General features: G+C 48.0%; 1 protein-coding gene across 1 annotated transcript in view; it reads left to right on the forward strand.

Moving 5' to 3' along the window:
- Positions 1–3,591: 3,591 nt before the first annotated feature.
- ROR1 (receptor tyrosine kinase like orphan receptor 1) overlaps positions 3,592–20,227 on the forward strand; it is a 345,467-nt gene continuing 328,831 nt past the window's right edge. The window contains exon 1 of the mRNA XM_084785977.1: positions 3,592–4,129. Coding sequence (XP_084642103.1) covers positions 4,039–4,129 — 91 coding nt within the window. The 5' untranslated portion in view covers positions 3,592–4,038. The remainder of the gene's footprint in view (positions 4,130–20,227) is intronic.

A 20,227-nucleotide genomic window follows, 5' to 3' on the forward strand; every position in this document is an offset into this window, starting at 1 on the left:
AAAAGAATAATAGTAACTTGTTGAGTATATGCACCTTAAGATTGTATGAAGAATGCCTAAAATGGTGGTGCATGCCTTTAATCTCAGCACCTCAGGAGTCACGGGCAGATGCACCTCTATGAGTTATAGGCCAGCCAAGGCTACAGAGTGAGATCCTGTCTCAAAATAAAATATTTATAATGAATATTATTTATGCTAAAACTACTTTGTACAATTGGGTTTATTATCTGGAAGAGAATATTCTATCATAAAGAGGTTAAGTAATTTGTTCAGCCATCTAGCTAGGTCTGTCACATGTTAAACCTGTGTTCTTAATCACTAATAAACCAGCTAGAACACAGTGCCTGCTTAGTCTATGACAGACACTGTGCCAAGCTTTTGAGATGTGTTAACTAATTTAATGTTCAGAACACAGCTAGATGGTAGACATTACTATATTTCTTTGCTGATGAGGAAACTGGAGTACTCTGACCCCAGTTCCCACAGCCAATTAAGAGCAGAGGCAGAAAAGCCATGCGTGGTGGTGCATTCAGGAGGCAGAGGTGGGTAGATCCCTGTGAAATTGAGGCTAGCCTGGTCTACAAAGTGAGTCCAGGAGGATAGCTAGGGCTCTTGCTACACAGAGAAACCCCGTCTTGAAAAACCAAAATAAATAAATAAAATAAAATAATAAAAATTTAAAAATTAAAAAAACTAAGTAAAATATAAAAACAAATTTTAAACTCCACACCGCCCAGCTCGACTGATGGCCTGAAGAGTCTGGCCCCCACAAGGGTCTCTTTTTTAACAACGTCAGAAAATGAAAGATAGCTTTTTTGTTTTGTTTCATTTTAATATGCTTCCTGTAGTACCTGACTCTGCTCGTGGCTATATTTTTGAGTCTCCTCAGTGGTATAATCTGAGCAATGTAAGCAAGAGGGGCAGCTCAGAGCAGAGGACAGTATATCAGGAGCCTCATGAGATCTCAGAGGCTGAGCTGGGAACGCATGAGAAGCGCAGCGCCACTGTGTTCTCCAACCTGTGTCAACTCCTGGCAAAGGAGGGCAGGGAGGGGAGGCCTGAGGGGGGAGGAAGGGAGGTAGGGAGAGGGAGGGAGGAGAAAAAAGGGATGGAGGGAGAGGGAGGGAGGGAGGAGGGGAGGGACACACACACACACACACACACACACACACACACACACACACACGGTTCAATTGCTCGTAGCCTTTCTCCTAACTTGCCTAGGAAAAGGGTTTTAGAGTACAGAGAGACTGATATGGGCTTGAGTCCAACCTTGGACTGGTTGATCTGGCTCCAGTTTTGGTTTTGACTAGCTTTGTGACTTTGAGCAGGGAAATTTCGCCTTCCCAAGTGCCACAGTTCTCTTATATTAAAATGCCCAGGAGGGTGCACTAGTTAATTTCCAAGGCCCTTTCCAGCCCTCACATTCCTCATGTCTATGATTCTGTGATTAAGTTCCTGGAAGGTTTAAGTACTGATAAAAGTGCCATTAAGTTCTGTCTACTCAGCAGTAGCAGCTGGGTCTTACCTGAGATACCTGGTCTGGTTGGGGAGGGGGGGGGGTGGGCCGGGCCAGGCTGAGAGGGCAGGAGAGCTTCCTAGACTGCCGGATGGTGTTACACTATAGACGGAGCGAGGGCCACCTGCACTGTGCATGATAACCGAGTTTCCTTTGATTTCTGAGTCACAGTGTACTAAAGCCAACCATCAAAGACACTTTTCCAACAAGAGAGCCTTATGCAATCAACTCCCCAGGCGAGTGACTGGAGATAATTGAGCCGGGACTGAGTGGGTCACAAGCAGTAAGACTGGGAAGACACACCAATTTGTGGGGGTGAACTGGTTGACCCAAAGGCCCTCTGTCTATCATCCCCTGACCTCGGGTCAGACTCACAGAAAGAAAGAAAACTGTTAAGGCAGCTGGGCTGGCTCTTGCCCCAAGTCTTAGCCAAGAATACGTGATTATTTGTTGCACAGGGGCTAGTTGTTCACCTGCCTGAAGGCACCAGGCTGGCAGTTTAGAGTCTGTCACCTGCTGCGATAAACATTGCTTATTCCCCATGTTTCTGCTCTCACAGCCTGCTTCCCAAGGAGCATGGGATGCCCATAGGACAAATAAGACAAGGAACTAATTAGATAAAGAGGAAAAAAAACCCGCCAAATGGTGGTCTAGTTCTTTTTGTTCGCTTGTCTTGTTTTTCAAGACAGTGTCTCTCTGTGTAGCCTTGGCTGTCCTGCATTTGCTTTGTAGACCAGGCTGGCCTCGAACTCATGCAGATCCGCCTGCCTCTGCCTCCTGAGCGCTATGATTAAAGGGGTGCGCCACCACGCCCGGCTGGTGTTCTAATTCTTGTTCGAAGATCAAGCTCGTATCCAGTTGTCGTTTCAAGCGCCCAGGATACTTAGAACATCGAAACAGAATTCTTATCCTCAGCGAAGTGACAGCTCATTACAAAATCCTAAAGCTGAGTCAAGTGGCAAGTGCAGTAGTGAGCCACTTCACCCTCATTTACAGAGAGCTCATACCATGCCAGGCTTGGTTTAAAACCTTCTAGCCTTTTCATGGGAATGGGCCTGGGTGTTGGCTTTGCCATCCATGGTCCGTAGGGAGTGTGGACAAGTCATTCACTTTCTTTCTGCGCATCAATTTTAAAAACAGTTATATGGGAAGCAATATATTTAACAAAGCAAAGTAGCATGCAGTTTTAATGACTTTTTAAAAGTCTCTGTGCTATAATGCACCAGGCAGGCAGGAGGTACTTAGTAAGAGGCCAGGTGACCACAGGCAGGTTCTGGGCATCTTTATGTTCTGGGGACAATACTCTTGCGCCATTGGAACTCCAGGCAGGGTGTGGCACGCACTGGGTGCTCACTCTATTTGATCCAGGGTGTTCTCTGCAGGGGAACCCCAAGAGCAATTATGAATTACAAAATTAACAAATGGCAAAATGGGAGGAAAGGATAAACACACTGTAAGTAGGAGGTTACAGACTCACGTAGCCGAGTGGGAGCAAGAGAAACACACCTTATGTAAAGTACCAGAACACCTACATGATATCAAATTGATAAAGTACTTTGCGCTCATATCTAGAAGGCAGAGAAACAACTTTCAGGAGACCAGGGAACAGTGACAATAAAGAACCCAGAGGGTTCCTCACTAATGTCCCCAAAGAAGCAGATCAGATGACCTTGATGTAAACGCAGTGAAGCTTGAAATTAAAAACAAAAGGACACACGAGTCACTTGTGTCAGGACTCTTTCTTAAGCAACTTAAGGAAGAAATCAAAGAGGCATTGTATAGTATCTGTTCATGTTCCCTCACCAAGGGCATAGTTAAACAGCGGCAGAGCTCGACAGTTAAACTCGGGGCTTCCTAAGTCATCCAGTCACACTTTGGGCTGGGACCTCCCCGAAGTCCTTTTCTGTCAAAAAGGCATCAAAGGGTCCCATGAATATCAGTGGCTTGGTCCCCAGTGAGTGGGGGAGGGGAGGGATGCTGGGCAGGCACGGGGGTGCAGTAGCTGTTTTCAGGGATGCACTGGAAGGTGCGGGTCCAGGAGACGGCAGTAGAGGGCGCTAGGACCCCGGCCTGGGCCCGCCTCTACCATTGGTCCCCGCAGGGCCGCTGGGTTGTAGAGTTAGTGGAAAGTGACAAGTTGGGCGAGAAGAGCAATCGAAGAGAGCTGGAGGAGCGACCGCCGACTGAGCCCAGAGACCGCAGCCCCAGGCACCGGGCACGCTCTTCTGGAGTCGCAGAGCCAGAGAGACACACGGTGTGCTAGAGCGACCAGGATAGCCTGAGATTGAACCGCCGGCCGAAGCAGGGCTGCTGCGGAGTACCGGGAGGAGCCGCGCTCTCGGGTCCGAGGCGGCCGAGCAGAGGCGAGGGAGCAGGTCAGAGGGACAAAGAGCTTTGCAAAGCACCCCCGGTGTCCTGTGAGTGCCTGCGGGCAGGAGGAGGTGGCCAGGAGCCCAGGGCGAGACCGTGGATGTTCTGCGCGCCGCCAGGGAGCCGCCAGCACCGCCACGAGAGGAGGAATGCACCGGCCGCGCCGCCGCGGGACGCGCCCGCCACCGCTGGCACTGCTGGCCGCGCTGCTGCTGGCCACACGCGGGGCTGCTGCCCAAGGTAAGCGGCGCCGGAGCCCGGGACCCACGTCAGTCCCGCAGAGCTGGGTGCGGAGCAAGCGCCTCCCCGGCTCCGGAGCAGGCATTCGGCCGCGGCCAGCTCCGGCTGCCGGCGGGAGGCCATCAAGGGCTGGTCCCGTAGCTCGGCTGCGGGCTGGGGTGTTCTGGGTGACTGGTCCTCGACACCCAGCTGCGGTTGTCAGTGCTGACAGGAAGTATAGAAGGACTTGGGCGGGGAAGAGAGTATTTTGGGGGTGATGCTGCTCCTTTGCCTATCTCTCTCTGGATTCCTAGCGCACCCAAGCCGGGGTCCAGATGGTTCACTTCTCTGTCCCGGACGGAGTTTGCATTTTCAGTGGTGCCTCCGACAGAGCCCAAGCCGTCCGCGAACCCTTGCAAACAAAAGCCCTGTGCCTTGGCCTCGCCTTTCCACCGCTTGGTGTTCGGAGCCTCCCGCCCTCCAGAGGGTCACCATGCAGGCCAAAATATTTGTTCCGCCACTGTCACTTTGTGCGAAGTACGCAGTCAGAGGCGGCCTGCTGCTCCTAAGTATTCTGGATGTGCACGTGTGTGTGTGTGTGTGTGTGTGTGTGTGTGTGTGTGTGTGTGTGTGTGTGTGTGTTTGTGTGGTGTGTGTGTGGTGGTGGTGGTGGTGGTGGTGGTGGTGGTGGTGGTGGTGTGTGTGTGTGTGTGTGTGTGTGTGTGTGTGTGTGTTGAGGCGGAAGAAGGGGGAGCCATCAAATGGTCATCTCCAGAAACAATCGCAACAGTTAGAGAAAGTCTCCACCCGCAGCCTGAGCGTCTTTAGTTCCCTGCGGGAAGCTTGGATCCTCGCTGGGTCTGAGCCCGTACACAGTGAGAGGGAAGAGCCCGTTGCGCCCGCAGAGACAACCAATTCATTCTTTGGAGGTTGGAGGGGGAAAGTTGATTAAAGTCTCTGGGGTCTTTGGCCTCACTTTTAACATCCATCCCTTGAGGGGGTGTTGGAGCCCCTGGACTCTTCCCGCCCCCACTTGCAGCCCAAAACCTCTGTAGGTAAATAGATCCCTCCTCTTTTTATCATTCATCTCTCAGCCAGTTAGAGAAGAGTCTAGTTCACTTAACAGCCGGAAAAAGATCCATTCGCTGAATGATTATTGAATTCATTTCTACTAAAACGTAGGGGTGACTTTCTTGGTACAAAGCACTCTGCAAGGAAACTGGGTGCTGATTTTGGTCTCCTGGAGATGACTTTGGAACGGGAACAGCACTCACCCAGCAAAGTTTTGAAGTGTAGTCGCGCTAATTTTGAAGCCCCATGGGGGTGGTGGTGGTGAATAGAGTTTCTAATTGTCATTAAGATGCACATCAGCAGGGGTGCCCCATCTTAAGGGGAAACCTTGATGAAATGTAAACAGTTTGGTCTCAGGGATGTTTTGCTTGGTGATGCCAAACATCTGGCTCTTTACCGCTACACCTGGGTGAAAAGTAGAAAATGGGCCATGCTGCCGACCATGTAAACATTCTCCTGAAGTCCTTGGTCCAGTGCAATTGGGGTGATTGTACCTAAGGCTAGAGTTCTGGTTTGAGGCCTTGATTAATTCTGTCGTTCCCTTGGGCTCCTTTTCTTCGTATTTAACCTTTCAACAGCCAGGGCTTTTTAGGTCACAGCCTCTGCTGCTGGGGATGGGGTGAAGTGGGGATGTAGGAGCTTGCTCCCTTTTTGGTCATCTGTTTTAAAATAACTGTCCACGCAATGAATTTATGACTATAAAACAATGCTGTTATCAGTAGCTTTTCCTGTGGTCTTTCAAAACTTAGAAAGTTAATTTCCCTATTCCTATTCTATAATCTAATAATGGGCTCAAACCTGTTGCTGTTCTACCATCCCTTTCCGTTTTTGTAAGTCTTAACTTCTGTTCTGTCCTGAGGTTCCTAAGGTAACCCTGTCAGTGCCTAAGGAGGTCAGCTTAATGGGAGGTATATTTTATCTATTAAGTTGTAAAAACATAAAACAATGGATCAGTATTTCTCTCACCACTTTCCTGTTTGCTTGGCAGAGAGGAGAAAGCCTTTATATGCGTAGTTTCTGGCTTGCTAGTTGCTGATTCTCCCAGCTACCTCCTACCTGCCCAAAGCTAAACTTCCGTAGGAGGCATACACACTCCTTCCTGCTTCCAAGAGCTCCAGGCCATTTGGACCGACCTGAGCCTTTCTCAGAACTGGGCTCATTCTGTGGTTTGGCTGCTTGAAGCCAGAGGGAGGTGTCCCAAGACTCAGCCATCATTTTCTAGGTCTCCGATTGCCATGTCAGTAGGTGTCTGTCCCTACTTCATTTAGAATAGGAGACCCCTGAGGGCCATGGGCTTGTCAGCTTTGCTGGGGAATACAACGAGGGCCCACCTCAGTCAGCCTCAACTTTTATTAGGGATGCTTGAAAAATCCGAACTCAATGGCTAGGGGGCAGCACACAGAGGCAGGCTAGGAAGAGGGTACTGTCAGAGGGCCTCCTGGCTGTTCCTATCAGTGGTTTCCTTTACTGGAAAATATAGAAGGCTGTTTTGCTCCTCTGATGCCTGATACTTAGGAGTCATTTATTTTACCTTTGTATGTGAATGTTTGGTGTTAAGGAATAGATGTGTGTGTTTCTGTGGGCGCGTGCACAGGCATTGGCATGTGAGAGTTCCTGTGAAGCCAGAGGTCAGCGTAATGGAGTGTCTCCTCCAGTCGCTCTCCACCTTGTTTTTTGAGACATGCTCTCTCACTGGTCATCGATCCAGCTAGGCTGGAAGGTCACTGAGCTCTAGGGTTTTGCTTGTCTGTGCCTGGGGTTCCGTGTGTGTGTGTGTGTGTGTGTGTGTGTGTGTGTGTTGTCTGTCTGTCTGTCTGTCTGTCTGCCTGTCTGTCTGTCTGTCCAGCTTTTGCATGAGTCCTGGGGATGTGAGCTGGGGTCCTGGTGTTTGGAGGGCTGGTGCTGAGTCATCTCCCAAGACCAAGACTTCTTTTGAAAACTCAGTTTAGACCTAGTATATTCTGTCTCCTGCATGAGAAAACAGGCTCCATGTTAGACTTTTAAAATGTTTCTAAATGCATGCCACTCACATCAAAGGAACATTATGCCCAGGTTTGATGACTAGCCTACATCACTGTAGATTCCTTTTAAAGGTATACGGCATATTATGGAGCGCTGATGCTTGTAAACCCTGCCTGCACTGATACAGCTGTCTGTCTGCAGTGAGACAGACGAGGCATAATCACCAACATATTTAGGGGACCACAGTTTTGCTCACTGGAGGAGAGAGAACTTTTTTGGCTATATGTAGAAATGCACTGTTATTTCCTTCACTTCGTTAAAAACACAGCCCAATAGTCAGAGATTATTCCTTTCCATTTCCTGTCTTCTGGTACAAAGAGTAGTATCAGAGGAACCCAACAACCTAGCTTAATGGCTATAAGTCAGGCGTTGGCGTTTGGCAGACCTGGGTTCGAGTTGTCCCTCTCACATCGTGGGCATGGTGAGCGAGTTTCCTGAGCCTGATAAGACTTCTGTAAGATTTAAATAAAGCCATGAATGTCAAGCGCTGGAGAAGAGCCCCAGACTAGAAATAACTAACTAAGGATACAGGAAAGTCAGGATTTCAACCCTCCAAGAAATAATATACTAAATTTCACATGTATGTTGATAGACATAGGCTTATACTAGAATCAGATTTTTGGAGACATGGCAACACTGGAAAAAGAGAGGCCACCGACTTGGAGCAAGCGGGGGATGCCTGGGCACTGAGATGCCTGCTAGGCGAGATTAAAGAGAGGAGGGTGTTGATGGTGGGTTGTTGGCCACAGCCCCCAGGTCAGCTACTCTGTGGAGCTTCTCTCATGTCCCAAGTTCCCTCCTGCTACATGGGCTGATGAATTGTCTCAAGTCTTGTGACCGCAGCTAAGTTTGCATCTCTTGAGCCCAAGCGGTCTGAGATGCTCCTCTTCCTGTAATTTATTTAACAGACACTTGGTACAATCCATTTAATGGGTTAGTCACTGTTTTAACCCTTTATTAACTCTTGCTACCACACTGCGAAAGCGATGGCACAACTAGTTCACTGTATGCCTGGGTCAGGTTAGGCTCAGAGATGTGAAACTGCTTTCCAACCAAGGTCACGTGGCTAGGGATGGTTTTGCTGGATTTGTAAGCCCTGAGACTTGCTGTTACCATAACTGACCTCTGCCCTACTGGTTTAATTCTTATACTTGCCTTCTTTTAATGTGTGCGCCAGAGGTGGTGGTTCTGTAGGTTTTTAAGGGCAGCGGGAAGGCGTTTGCCTTGCCACGACCTAGACAGTGTAAGAGGTGATGGGAGTCATTTCCATCATTCCTGGGGATCTACACTGCCCCCACCAGCCTAGTTATTAGCCAAGAGACGGCCTGAAAGTGCTGGGGATGTCCAGAGCCTCATGGTCTAAAGGAATCGCAACATTGCAGTGTAGTAGTGCCACTTTGATGCGGTTTGAGGAGTGTGTGTGGTAGTTCCTTCCGGTTAGCAATGAGATTTTTTTTGATGGAGTATGTGTGCATTTGCATTTTGGAGCATTACCAGGGGTGGAGGTGGAGAAGGGCTGATTTATTAGAGTGCTATCTAGAAGGAGAACTGACTGCCAGCTCAGAGTCCCCGTGTGGAGCTGATCCAGGCAGGTCCAGCTGTAGCTGGAAAAAGCTGGACTCTTCCAGGTCCTTTCTCAAAGAGAAAGGTCTGGGCCTGGCTTCACTGATTCTCTGAGCTGTGACAGGGGAGATGGGTCCCTGGACTTGCTGAGGAGAAAGGAACAGTCTTCTAGGATGCCGAGAAAGTTCTATGGTCTTGAAGGGGGAAGGGTGAGGGGACCGCTTCGAAAATCTTTAACTAAGTGCAGCTGCTTGTTACATGGAGCCTGACTTGCATGCCAGGAATATCTCAAAAGCTAACGAATACAAAATAAAAATAAACAGCAGGAGAAAGGCCCGTTCTTTGTTGCAGTAAGCGTGGTTGGGGTTTTCAGTTTGTTTAGGAACGGGATAATTGTGGCATCCACTTTATTTTGGTAAGGCAATGACTCGCGATGGATGTGATGTCATCGGGATGCCCCATCACCTGACCCCTTTCCTTGCCCCCACACAGCCCCCAGAACACACAGGCTCGGACATCCACCCCGGGTCCCATGGCTCAAGCTGTTGCTCTTGAGTGAATTACATTGGAAGAAGGCAGATAATTTAATGGGATAATCTTGGCAGACTCAGTACATTTCACACCCCATCTCTCACTAACAGAAAGGCAGCAGCAGGCTGCAACATCCTCAGATGAAAAGGTTGTATAAAAAGGCCTACTTCACAGTAACTGTCTGTCCATAAATAAGGTTCTACAGAGTTTTGATCCAGAAATGTTATTAAACACTGATAAGCTAAACCCCACAGTGTTTGGCCTCTTTACATTCTCCCCTACTTTTCCATAGAACCAAAGTTGCTTTTTTTTTCTTATTAAAAAAAAAGTAGGCTCAAAGATCAATCAGTCTAGACTGTTTATTTTTTCAAGTATGTACATACAGAATGGGCCTTCTTTCATAGCCATTTAGAGAGGTGACATTGCATACAGAGATAGGAGGAGATTTGAACCTAATAGGCTGCAGCTCAAGTTGGGACGTTTGCTACTTGGTTATATGTTAACCACAGTTGTATTGTTGTGACACAATGCCTTAAAGACACAGTTTACGGAAGAAAACGTCTGTTTTGATTTCCAAAGCCAGAGGGGTTTCAGTCTGATATGGGGGAGAAGATGGGTTGGCCATGAGGTGGAGAGGCTATTCACATTGTACAGCCCAGGAATCATAGCAGGTCAGGACCGGCGAAGGCCCACACCCAGTAACAAACTCCCACCAGCCAGGCTCCACCCCCTACAGAATGCAGCCTTCAAAGTGGTACCTTACGCTAGGGACTGACCATCAAAGCATGAACCTTTGATGGACATTTCAGAGCACAACACTAGCCAGTTTCTTCTGGTAATTTCCTTATCTGTAAAGTGGTGATTAAATAGTGTCTCACCTGCAGGTTGTTCATGAGAATTAAAGGACCCTCGAGCAGGAAGCACCGGAAGGCGCCCTGAACTGGAAGTAGGATGCTGTTAGCTCCATCAGCATCCTGGGCTTCCTGGAGAAAGAGGAGAGTTGGGTTCCCCGTCGAGGACTGTGCAGGAGAAGCAGCTGAGACTCTTGAACAGCACTCTAGAGTTCTTCTGGAGGGTGTGGAGTGCTTGGTTTTACAGGGCCCACGTAGACACTCCGGATCTGAGCAGGTCTTAGGTCAGTGTAGAGGTCCCCCCACAGGAAGAGATTCCACCGTGCTTTTAAAACAAAGCCCCCCACCCCCCCAGAACCATTAGCTCTTTGAGGAAGAGCAACTCCTCCCTGACATTCGGCCAACAGAAGATTCTGACTACCAAAAGAACAGTCATACTAAGAAAGAAGAGTAATCATGTGCCAGGGGTGGGGGAGGTGGTAGCGGAAGTCCCAAAGACAAGGCAGAGTTTGTGGGGTTTTGTTTTTCAACAGGAAAGCCCTTCGTCCAGTGCATTCCAACTCATATGTACTATATATTTATTACATGTGAATGGCAGTGTCAGGGAAATAAAGCATCATCCCTCCCCGAGGGAGAGAGGGAGGAGGGAAGTCCTAGGCATGTTAAGCATCCACTGTGTACCCCGTATCATTCTTTGCAGTTAGACTTCTGTGTCTCAGTGGCATTGGTGGTTGGATCTTTCAAGTCTATTTATAGATAAAGGGAACTCAGACTCCAAGAGGTTAGTATGACAGCCAGCCTCATATGATTGTTAAATAGGGATCTTGGATTCGAACCCAGATATTCTGATTGTCACATATACCTTGTTTCCATGTCTTTGAGATGTGGGGAGTTGTACCAAAGAACAGACCTGTTGTCTCCCAATAACCAGTCATCTGTCTCAGAGGGGAATTCTAAACACTGTGAGAAAGCGCCACAGAGACACACAGGGGTAGGGAGCATGGATTCCCAGGAAGTTGGGGGGTGAAGGGCGAAGAGGACACCACCTCCTTCTCAGGCACAGTGGGAGCCCTCTGAGCTACTTATGGACAACGTGTAGCACAGTTCCACATGGTTATCGAGAGCTTGCTCGTCCAGCAAGAGGCCTAGGTAGGATCTTGTCTGCTTCCAAAGCCCTTGTGCTCTTGCCCCGTGGTGTCCCCCTTTGGATGTCATCTTCACGTTGGAAGCAGCTGTGCTGTCCCTACACAGAAGGGCAGACAGACATCAGGACAGTTTCTCTGGCAGGTTTCTTTCCAGCCCCAAGTCCAGGCTTTGGGGTTAGGGAGGGGACCAACCACTCAGGTGTTGTGCTCCAGTGAGTCTTCATGAGTGACCATGAGGTTTCAAGACCTCTGGCCAGTGCATACCATTTTCCCTCCTTCATTCACACACAAAACCTTTGTTTTGCTCTTACTGTGAGATGAATATTCTGGTAGTTCCACAAGAGAGACAAAGATAGTCATTGCATCGGGGAAATTTCCAAGCAGTACATTGGTGGCAATGCTTGCTAGCTCAGCAGCAATTCTGTTTTCATCCACATTTAAAGCTCTCTCCTACTTGTATGAGGTCATGTGACTAAATTATAGCCCATGGAATGAGGTTGGACGGACCCAGTGTCACTTGCAGGGTCCTTTCAGACTTTCCCAGGCAGGTTGCTTTGGTAACTTGAAAAGTTCTGTGTTTGGGATGGCACAGGCTGGAAGGAACCTGAGACCTTGTCTTCTTCACTACCCTGTGGTTGAAGCCACCTGCTGTCCACACTGGCTTGGATTTTATGTAAACCAGAAACAAGTGTTTATTGTTAAGGCTCAGATTTTAGAGTTTTCCAGCTATAGTTACTAAGGCTGTCATGCCTAAGCAAATGGTATGAACCACAGTGTGTCTCGAGGCTAATTTAGTCGGTCAGGACCAGCGTTGTTAGATAGAATAAAATAAGCAGCCTAGTTTGGGTCTGATTATCTCCTATGGAGCTTGGGGGATCCCTCTATAAATTCAACTTCTTCCTGAGTTCTTTTTGGCAGATCCTGGGGTGCTCATCTCTGTGAAAAAAATCTAGAAGAATTATAATTGGTGATGGGCTAGTTCACTTTTAGGGACCATAAACTAGACCACCGTAGCATAATTACATAGCCACTAAGTACTGAATTAGCAGTGACAAAATACAGAGTCCCAAGAAGGGAGAGGCCCTCAGGGAGGATGTGGGCTATGATGTGAGACCTCAGGGGTGGAGAAGGTGGCCCAGAGGATGAATGGGAAGAGATGGAAGAGGAGGGCAGAGCAGGACATGGTCCTGCCGGTCGCAAGGCTGGATTCTGCACTAGCCTGTAGCTAGCTGCTCTGCTCTGCAGGATTCGCTCAGGGCTGTTCTGGGTTCTCAGATGAGATTTGCCATGGACTGAAGCAGGCCTCTCAATGGTGAGTAAAGAGAAAGCTGTGGGTGGTACCTACTACTAGAAGCGGAGAAGGAAGAAAGACCTAGGGTTTTACTGGAGTGTGCCTGTTTACTTCCTTCTGCCAGCAGTGCTCCCAGAGACTCACAAGATGCCTTCGGCAGAAAGCTCACATATGATTGTGGCTCTCAGCCTCTGCTGTAGCAGCTTTGCTTGCAGTACAGGCCGCTGGATGCGAATCCCGGGGGTTCTAGTAGTCCGTGCATCTAGACTGCTGACTCACAGTATTTTGTGTGTTTGATCTGATGTTAGGGACTGCACTCAGAGCCTTGAGCTTGCTCTCAGGCTTACTCTCCTACTGAGCTGCACCCCAGAACCCCTCTGGATTCTTCTAGTATTTTAACTTATATGGTTTTCAGGGAACCCTCTGAAAGAAGCAGTAATTTGTTACCCTCATTGAACTGAATTGTTATTTGCTGTAGAGTTGCTGTTTTCTACATAAGGGAACCAAGGCACAAAGAATGTCACGTGTGCCTGTAGCAAATAGAGTGGGAAGGTCAGGATTTGAACTTAAAATGTCTGGAAGCGGGGGCTTTGTTCTTAATCATGATGCCACTGTAGCTCTGCTTTCCCATCCCCCAAAACTCTACTTGGTGATTAAAATTCTACATATAAGATCCTAGCCAAATAGCTGAGTGCAAATAATTATAATTCGAATAGGGCATTGCGGCTTAAGGAATTATTTCATACGCAATATTAACTTTAATTTTCCAGCTAATCCAGTGAAATAGTTTTCTTTTCTCTCTTTGGTCCTCTGTTTTTAAGTCAGCAAAGTAAGGTTGGCAGCTTACCAAGGTCACTCTATAGGTGGCAGGGTCTGTCTGAAATATAGAACTTCTCCTCAAGTCCCATGCGATGTTTTGCTCCGAAGGATTACTTGTGTTCCTAATTTATGCTTCTGATACATGACAGGTTTCATGGTTGTGGACCCAGCGAGCAAATTTACCTGATTCTCACTTGTCCCATCAACACAATCCTCCAATCAGCCATCTAACTTTAAGAAACAGCCTGGAAGTACTTATAGGTGTGGTTTGGAACTGGCTTGCTTGTAACCTAAGAAAGGTCTGAGCAAATAGACTGAGAGCAGTTACTTCAAAGCAAGGGCTCTCCTAAGGGGCTAGCAATGGCATCTGGGAGTTCAGCCATGAAGAAGAACGGGCATTTGGCACTCCGTGGGACTTGGTACAGAGCTTGGCTTTCTGTTTTCTCCCAGGCCAGCAGCTCTGTGACCTCTATAGGATGTTTTTCTCACCTGCTGAATGAGAGGCATAAGGGGTGAGTCCACCTTGGCCAAGATGCTGGCGAGGGCTGGGCCTAGGGCCCAGCTGATTGCTCTGTGGTCAGTGTGTAATTTGCAGCCATATCCTTCAGTGGAGAGCAAGACTCTCTGACATTCACAGGACAGGACTGGATATAATGTCTAGGACTCAGACCTGGTTAGGCTTTCTTGCATGCTATAGTCACCTTGGAGGAGACACTTAGCATCTACAAGTCTTAGGTTATAATTAGGTTTGTATTTCTCAAGGCCAGGGATGTCAGATAAAAATAGACCCTGTTGCGTCTAATCCAAGACATTCTTGAAAGGTTCTTATCTGTTCTTCATGGGAATCGACACTGCTTCCGGAAGGGATTACACAGCAGGATATGAAAACGGCATGTTGTATGTTTTCCCCCACACGAGCGATGATATCCTCATCTCTTGGATTTCACTCCGGTCCAATATTGCATATTTTTTTTTTACGTAACATTTCCATCCCCTGGAGGGAAAGTGGTTCTTTTCCTTCATCCTTGGGGTAATGATGGGAAGTCCTGACTGCCAAGTACAGACCCTGGGGAATTAGAGCTTCCCCTGTGCTCACTGCTCACAGGGCTGCTGCTTGGGAACGTGACTGCTCAACATTACCAAGCAGCAGCAGCAGCAGCAGCAGCAGCAGCAGCAGCAGCAGCAGGCTTGGTGACATCCAGGGGGCAATTGTCTCTTTTCTTAATTTTGATCATCATGTTCTGCTCACCCCCATCTTGTGTCTCTCAGCCAAGGAATGAAGGCTTTCCTGAGGCTAGATAACGGTCACTAGGCAGGCCTGCCTGCCAGGGTCCTTAGGTGGACACTTGCTAAGTGGCATCCCATCAAGGAAGTGGGAGAGGAGCTGAGCATGCTCAGTTTATTCTACCCACACTTGTACCTAGGCCACTCTCCAGGCTAGGTGCCCAGTGTTCCTGGAAGAAGGAGAGAGAAAAGGGATAGAGTGGTCCAGGAGAAAACACTGGTCACCCTCCCTGGAAGAAAGTGCCAGGACCAGGTTGGAAAGCATTACTCCTTACATGAGCTATAGGTTGATAGCTTAAAGACCACTACATCTCAGGGCTGGGTTGGTGTTAAAGCTACACACAGGTCGGTCAAGATGCTTACAAAGAGCACTTCTTGATCCTTGACCAAGGACTTGTGTTTAGGGAATTCGTTGCCTAATGTGGGATGTACATGCCAGTGGCTTGCCCTGGCTCTCAGAACTAGCACAGCCATCAATCTGTTGCTCAAGCCCGGGCACTGGTGTGCGGAGGTGACTGAGAGCTGGGTGTAGTCCCCTCACCTGCCCAGTGACATCTCCTGTGTAAACTACCAGGTCGCCTCTGCTTCCGCTTGGTTAAATATTTGTTTAAGAGCTAGAGTGAATGCAGGGGAAATACATGGTAATCTCTCCCCACGTGGGAAGTTTGCTATTTTTTTTTCCTGTTAAGGAAGCAAGATTGATTCAGCCAAAAATACGGTCACAGAAGACAAAGGCTGGCCTTTGTTCAGGGCTACTTCCTGGTGGTGCAGCCTTTCAGAATCTCCACCCCACAGCATGCCCACCTCTCAGCTCCTGTGGCTTCTGTCTGTCCTTATTGAGCTCCTGCTTGCTTTTTAGCCTTTAGTGTGTCCTCAGTCAGCATCGCCCAATCTTCCTGTCTTTTGTCCTCCCCCCCATGCTCTCGCCTTCTGCCATTGTTTCCACCCACACCTGAGTCCCTTTCACTCTGAAGTGGCTTGCCGCCGCCCGTATTTGGCTCTTTCCAGTACTAGTCACTGTTTATTGAGTTTCTGCTGCAGGACTTGTTTGTCCTCAACCTCACAGTTCACAATGCATTCTCTCTCTCTCTCTCTCTCTCTCTCTCTCTCTCTCTCTCTCTCTCTCTTTTATGTGGAGATGTGGACCTCATGGGTGTGGAAGTCAAAGGACAAGTGAGGGGGGGGGGGCGTTCAGTTCTATCTTTCCACCTTATGTGTCCTGGGAATCCAACTCTAGTTATTAGGTTTAGTGGCAGACACTTTTACCCACAAAATCATGTTGCTGGACCTGAATTTCATATTTGCTAGTGGAATCTACCTTTTTTGTTTTTCTGGAATGATAGCCCTAACCCCGTCCATATCCCCATCTCTGTCCTTCTGAGAAATGTTTCTTTGTCCACTCACAAGGGGGACCTTTCTGGTTTATTGTGAAGTGTTTGCAACCTAGCCTTCAATGCCTAAGCCAGACTGTGAGGGAGCATCACAGATTTACTCAGGATTTAGAGACAAGCTCCTTTGGGTAGGGAAGCTGAGAGATGCCCTTGGGTCCATCTGTGCGCAGAGAAAGCAGTCAACATGTAGGAAAGACCTGGCTTTCTAATGGGCCTTGCTGAGGAACAGCAAAGATTGCCCTGTGCTATGGTTTCTCGTCTTCCCAGGAGGTCACTGACTTGAGCAGGATATAGTGAGCCTTGTGATGTCACTATGGTCTGCTGGGCAGACACTTTACCTCACCAGTCCTCACCCTCAAAAAAGTGTTATTGTTTTTCTTTAACCTAGGAGAGTTTGTTGATTTTTTTCCCAATGAGAAAATACAGAGCGATTAAAAACCAGTGCAGTATTGTACAACCAACACAGAACCCCACCCCTCAGAGACGACTTCTGCTGTTCTTAGGTGTTTGTAGATGGACATCGTGCCTGTATTTCCAAAAGAGCCTGAAGCTCAGGGATGCAAAGAACTTCCCCAGCATCCTATCCATCTGCTTGGCTTCTTACCAATTCTTTGTGGCAAAGACCGGGTCTCTTACGTCAGTCCATTTTCCTCAAGGGGAGATACCTAGTTCCCTGTTGAGAGTATGCCACATCAATACAATTAAGTGCCACCAAAAAAGTGCGGGCAGCAAGTTTCATTGGCAAAAGAGAGAGAATTTTTGGGAGGGTTCTGTGGAGGCGGAGCATAAGGGTATCTTTGTCTGCTTCCCATGACCGTGACAGAACTCCTGAGATGGGATACTTTATGAAACAGTTTGTTCAGCGTCCAGTTCTGGAAGTTGGAAATCCAAGACCAGGCAAGTGCTAGCAAGGGCGTCATGCTGTAGCACCATGTTAGAATAGCAGAAAGGCCAGTGGGAGGGACAAAACAAGAGGCAATCTTGGAAAATACTATCAATCATTAATGACCCTCTAGAAAGTTTTAAAAGGCCCAGTACTGACACAGTGGCAAATTTCAGTGTTGAACTAGGTGGGGAGGAAGCCATTTTTAAACCACAGTAGGGCATGGCGTAATATGGACATGTTTCCTTGGCTTCCCGAGCAGGCAGGGCCAGCAAACTTGAACACGTACGTGCTTTTACTCTTGGACCTGGGCCCAGCCAGAGACAAGGACCACCCCTGTGTCTTTCTGAAGATACAAGTCGAAGTGCAAGGTGTGTGCAAACATGGCAAAAAGGGGCAGAGGAGAAGGCAGCTTGCACCTGGGTGGGCACCACACAGATATCATCAAGGATTTCCTTGTGTGACCTTGAGGCCCCATTTCTGGCTGCCTGCTGTCCTTTTCTGGATCTCACCAGGACCTTTTTTTGTTATTGATTTTTTTTTTGATACAGAGTTTCTCTGCGTAACAGCCTTGGCTGTCCTGGAACTTTCTTTGTAGACCAGACTGACCTTGAACTCACAGAAATCTGTCTGCCTCTACCTCCCAAGTGCCCAGCGTCACCTGGACCTTTTGTACAGGGCACCTCTTCTTGAGCTGTTCTCTCCCAAGGGACCATCACCCACAGTCTTCATTCTCGCCCAGATGCCTCACGCCTAACTCTGTGCACACTTAGGTTGGGGTCCTAGCTCGTTGTCTTGTAAGGACTGCATGATGTAACCTGTCAGTAAGTGTTTGCTTGTGCAGTGGTCCGTGAGTCCATCCACCACCACTGGATGCTCCCTGGGATGGAGTCGGCCCTGCATCTTCCCAAGCAGCATATGGTGCAGTGGCTGGTTACATGGCCTCTGTCTATCACTTTCACCAGCCCTCCTTGTTTCATTGAAATTGGGATATCCCCAGTTTTCTTGACTGTTTCTACCTGGAAATCAAGAGTAGATTGTGAATAATTGAATATCTTAAGGCCACCCTTTTTGAAAAGAAGAGGACCACAGCTTATTCTAAGTTAGGCAGCTGCTTCCTTATGATGAGAAATCTCTCACAACTCTGGGTTTTACTCTGTAAGTTATCCCCATTCTTTTGATTGGCAGCAACTCCGATTTCCTGTCTCAGGCTCTTCTGTTAGGAAAAGAACAATCTCGGTGTCGTAAGAGGACCGAGGGTACACAAGAACCCATACTTGGCTAGTGAGCACTATTGGTCAAATTGGCCTCTGTCCTTTATCACTAGCATAGGTGGTTCCTGCATGTTATCTCATTGGATGCAGCTTGGCTTTACAGTCTGATGTGCTTGGCTAATTGGTGCAAAGGGAAAGGGAGGAATTCAGGAAATACTGTTGGGCTGACTACCTTTGACACCTCCCTACTCAATTCTCACATTTTTTCTTTTGGTGTGTGTACTATTTGTGCACTCTCCACAGAGAAGAGGGAGGACATGGCGCACAGGGGTGCACCCCTACTCTTTTTTTCTTGAGAACTTTGGAAAGAACTCACTGTGAACATGACAACAATTCTGAGTCATGTGGGAGATAGACTCTGCCCATGTCTGTGGGGGATTATTTTCATTACTCTAATTACAGAAGGCGTCTGGCCCACCCGTGACTGGGGTCCTGGATGGTCTAAGTGGAGACAAGGAACTGAGCAGCCAGTGTGTATACACAGCTCTCTGCTTCTTACCTGTGGCTGCAATGTGCACGGCTACTTCAAGCTCCTGTTGCCTTAACTTGACCATCATGATGGACTTTCTCTTTGAATTGCAAGAGAGAATAAACCATTCTTCCCTCGTGTTGCTTTTGTCGGGATATTGTATTGCAGAAACAGAAACAAAACAAAAAATCAAGTGAAGATATTACCTTTACTAGGAAAATCTCCCTTGGGGGACAATTCTCTCTCTTCTTTATCTTTCTAAGGAAGAGTTATCTATGATTTGAACTTGGAAGCTGTCTGTGTGCTAATATACTCAGAAACTCTTTGGATTCCCTAGGTCCATCTGTGCTGGGCAAGGATGCTTTTATTCTTGCAGGAGAGAGGAAAGGGGGCCTAGCCAACCCTCTATTGGGTCCTTTCTGCCTTTTGGGGCCTGAGACTGTTTGAGTTCTTGTCCAGCTGTGGTTAGATGTACCTTGCTCTGCAGGTACATTAAGGTGGCTTGGGCCACAAGACCTTTGCCAGCATCTCTAAGTCTGGCCTTGTAAGGAGTATGTAAGGATGATGCGAGGATGCTACAGGGTGTGGCTGCTGGGAAGTGTGGAGGAGGGTGTGTAGTAGACGAGAGAGGACCAGGAGAAGCTTCACAAGGGAGGCTCAGCTGCAGAAAGTGTGCCTCAGAAGTGCTCCCACCACAGTTACTTAGGCACTAAATGTCAATCTTGGTAGAAGTATATGAGCTTATTTTTGCAAATCAGTTCACAAAAATCTGCTATCTGTTCTGCTTGATTTTTCGCAAAGACATAATAATTTCCTGGGTCAAGCTCTATAAGCCATCAGGCCTAAAACACATCAGAGCTGAGGTGCCAACTGTAAATCTTGCGTAGAAGGGGTTCCTGGCCTAAACCTATCTGTTGTCTCCCATTGAGGCAATCTGTTCTTTCTGGTGGTCTTGGAGGCTGAGGTTGTCTCAGGTGCTCTCTTTCCTCAGAAGGAGCTGTAATGTGGTACCTGAGGATTATGGGAAATTAAGGGAGAACTTGAAAGGCTTACTTGAGATGGAAGGTCAGGGATCAGGCAGCATTTTATGCTTGTTTCTTGGTGAGTGGACTCACCTGCCCCCCCTTTATTCACTCATCACACTTTAATATGGAAGCCATTGCTCTAGACACTGAAACAATAGCTGTGACAAAGCAAAGGTGCCTCCTGGTATGTGTGTCAGGAAACAAATATGTGCTCTTCACAAAATGCCAAGTGTGAAGGAAAATAGAGTAGGGTGAAGGGCTTGCGACTGGTAATGGGTGTGGTGGGACAGATGTTAGCACACTGTGTGGTCAGGACAGCTTCTAGTAAAGTGACTCAAGAGGAGGACTGGATGAAGAATGGGACCGGGACGGGCTCTATGTCAGGCCTTGAAGTAGGATACGTTCGCGGTTCACAGTACAGTAGTAGCAATTGCTCCTGCAGGCAATGGTAACATTTATGTAAGCCTGTTGTGTGCCTGCTGGTATTCATGTGTCAGTCT

The sequence above is a fragment of the Acomys minous genome, assembly GCF_964271855.1.
Source record: "Acomys minous genome assembly, chromosome: 6".
Classification (NCBI taxonomy): Eukaryota; Metazoa; Chordata; class Mammalia; order Rodentia; family Muridae; genus Acomys; species Acomys minous.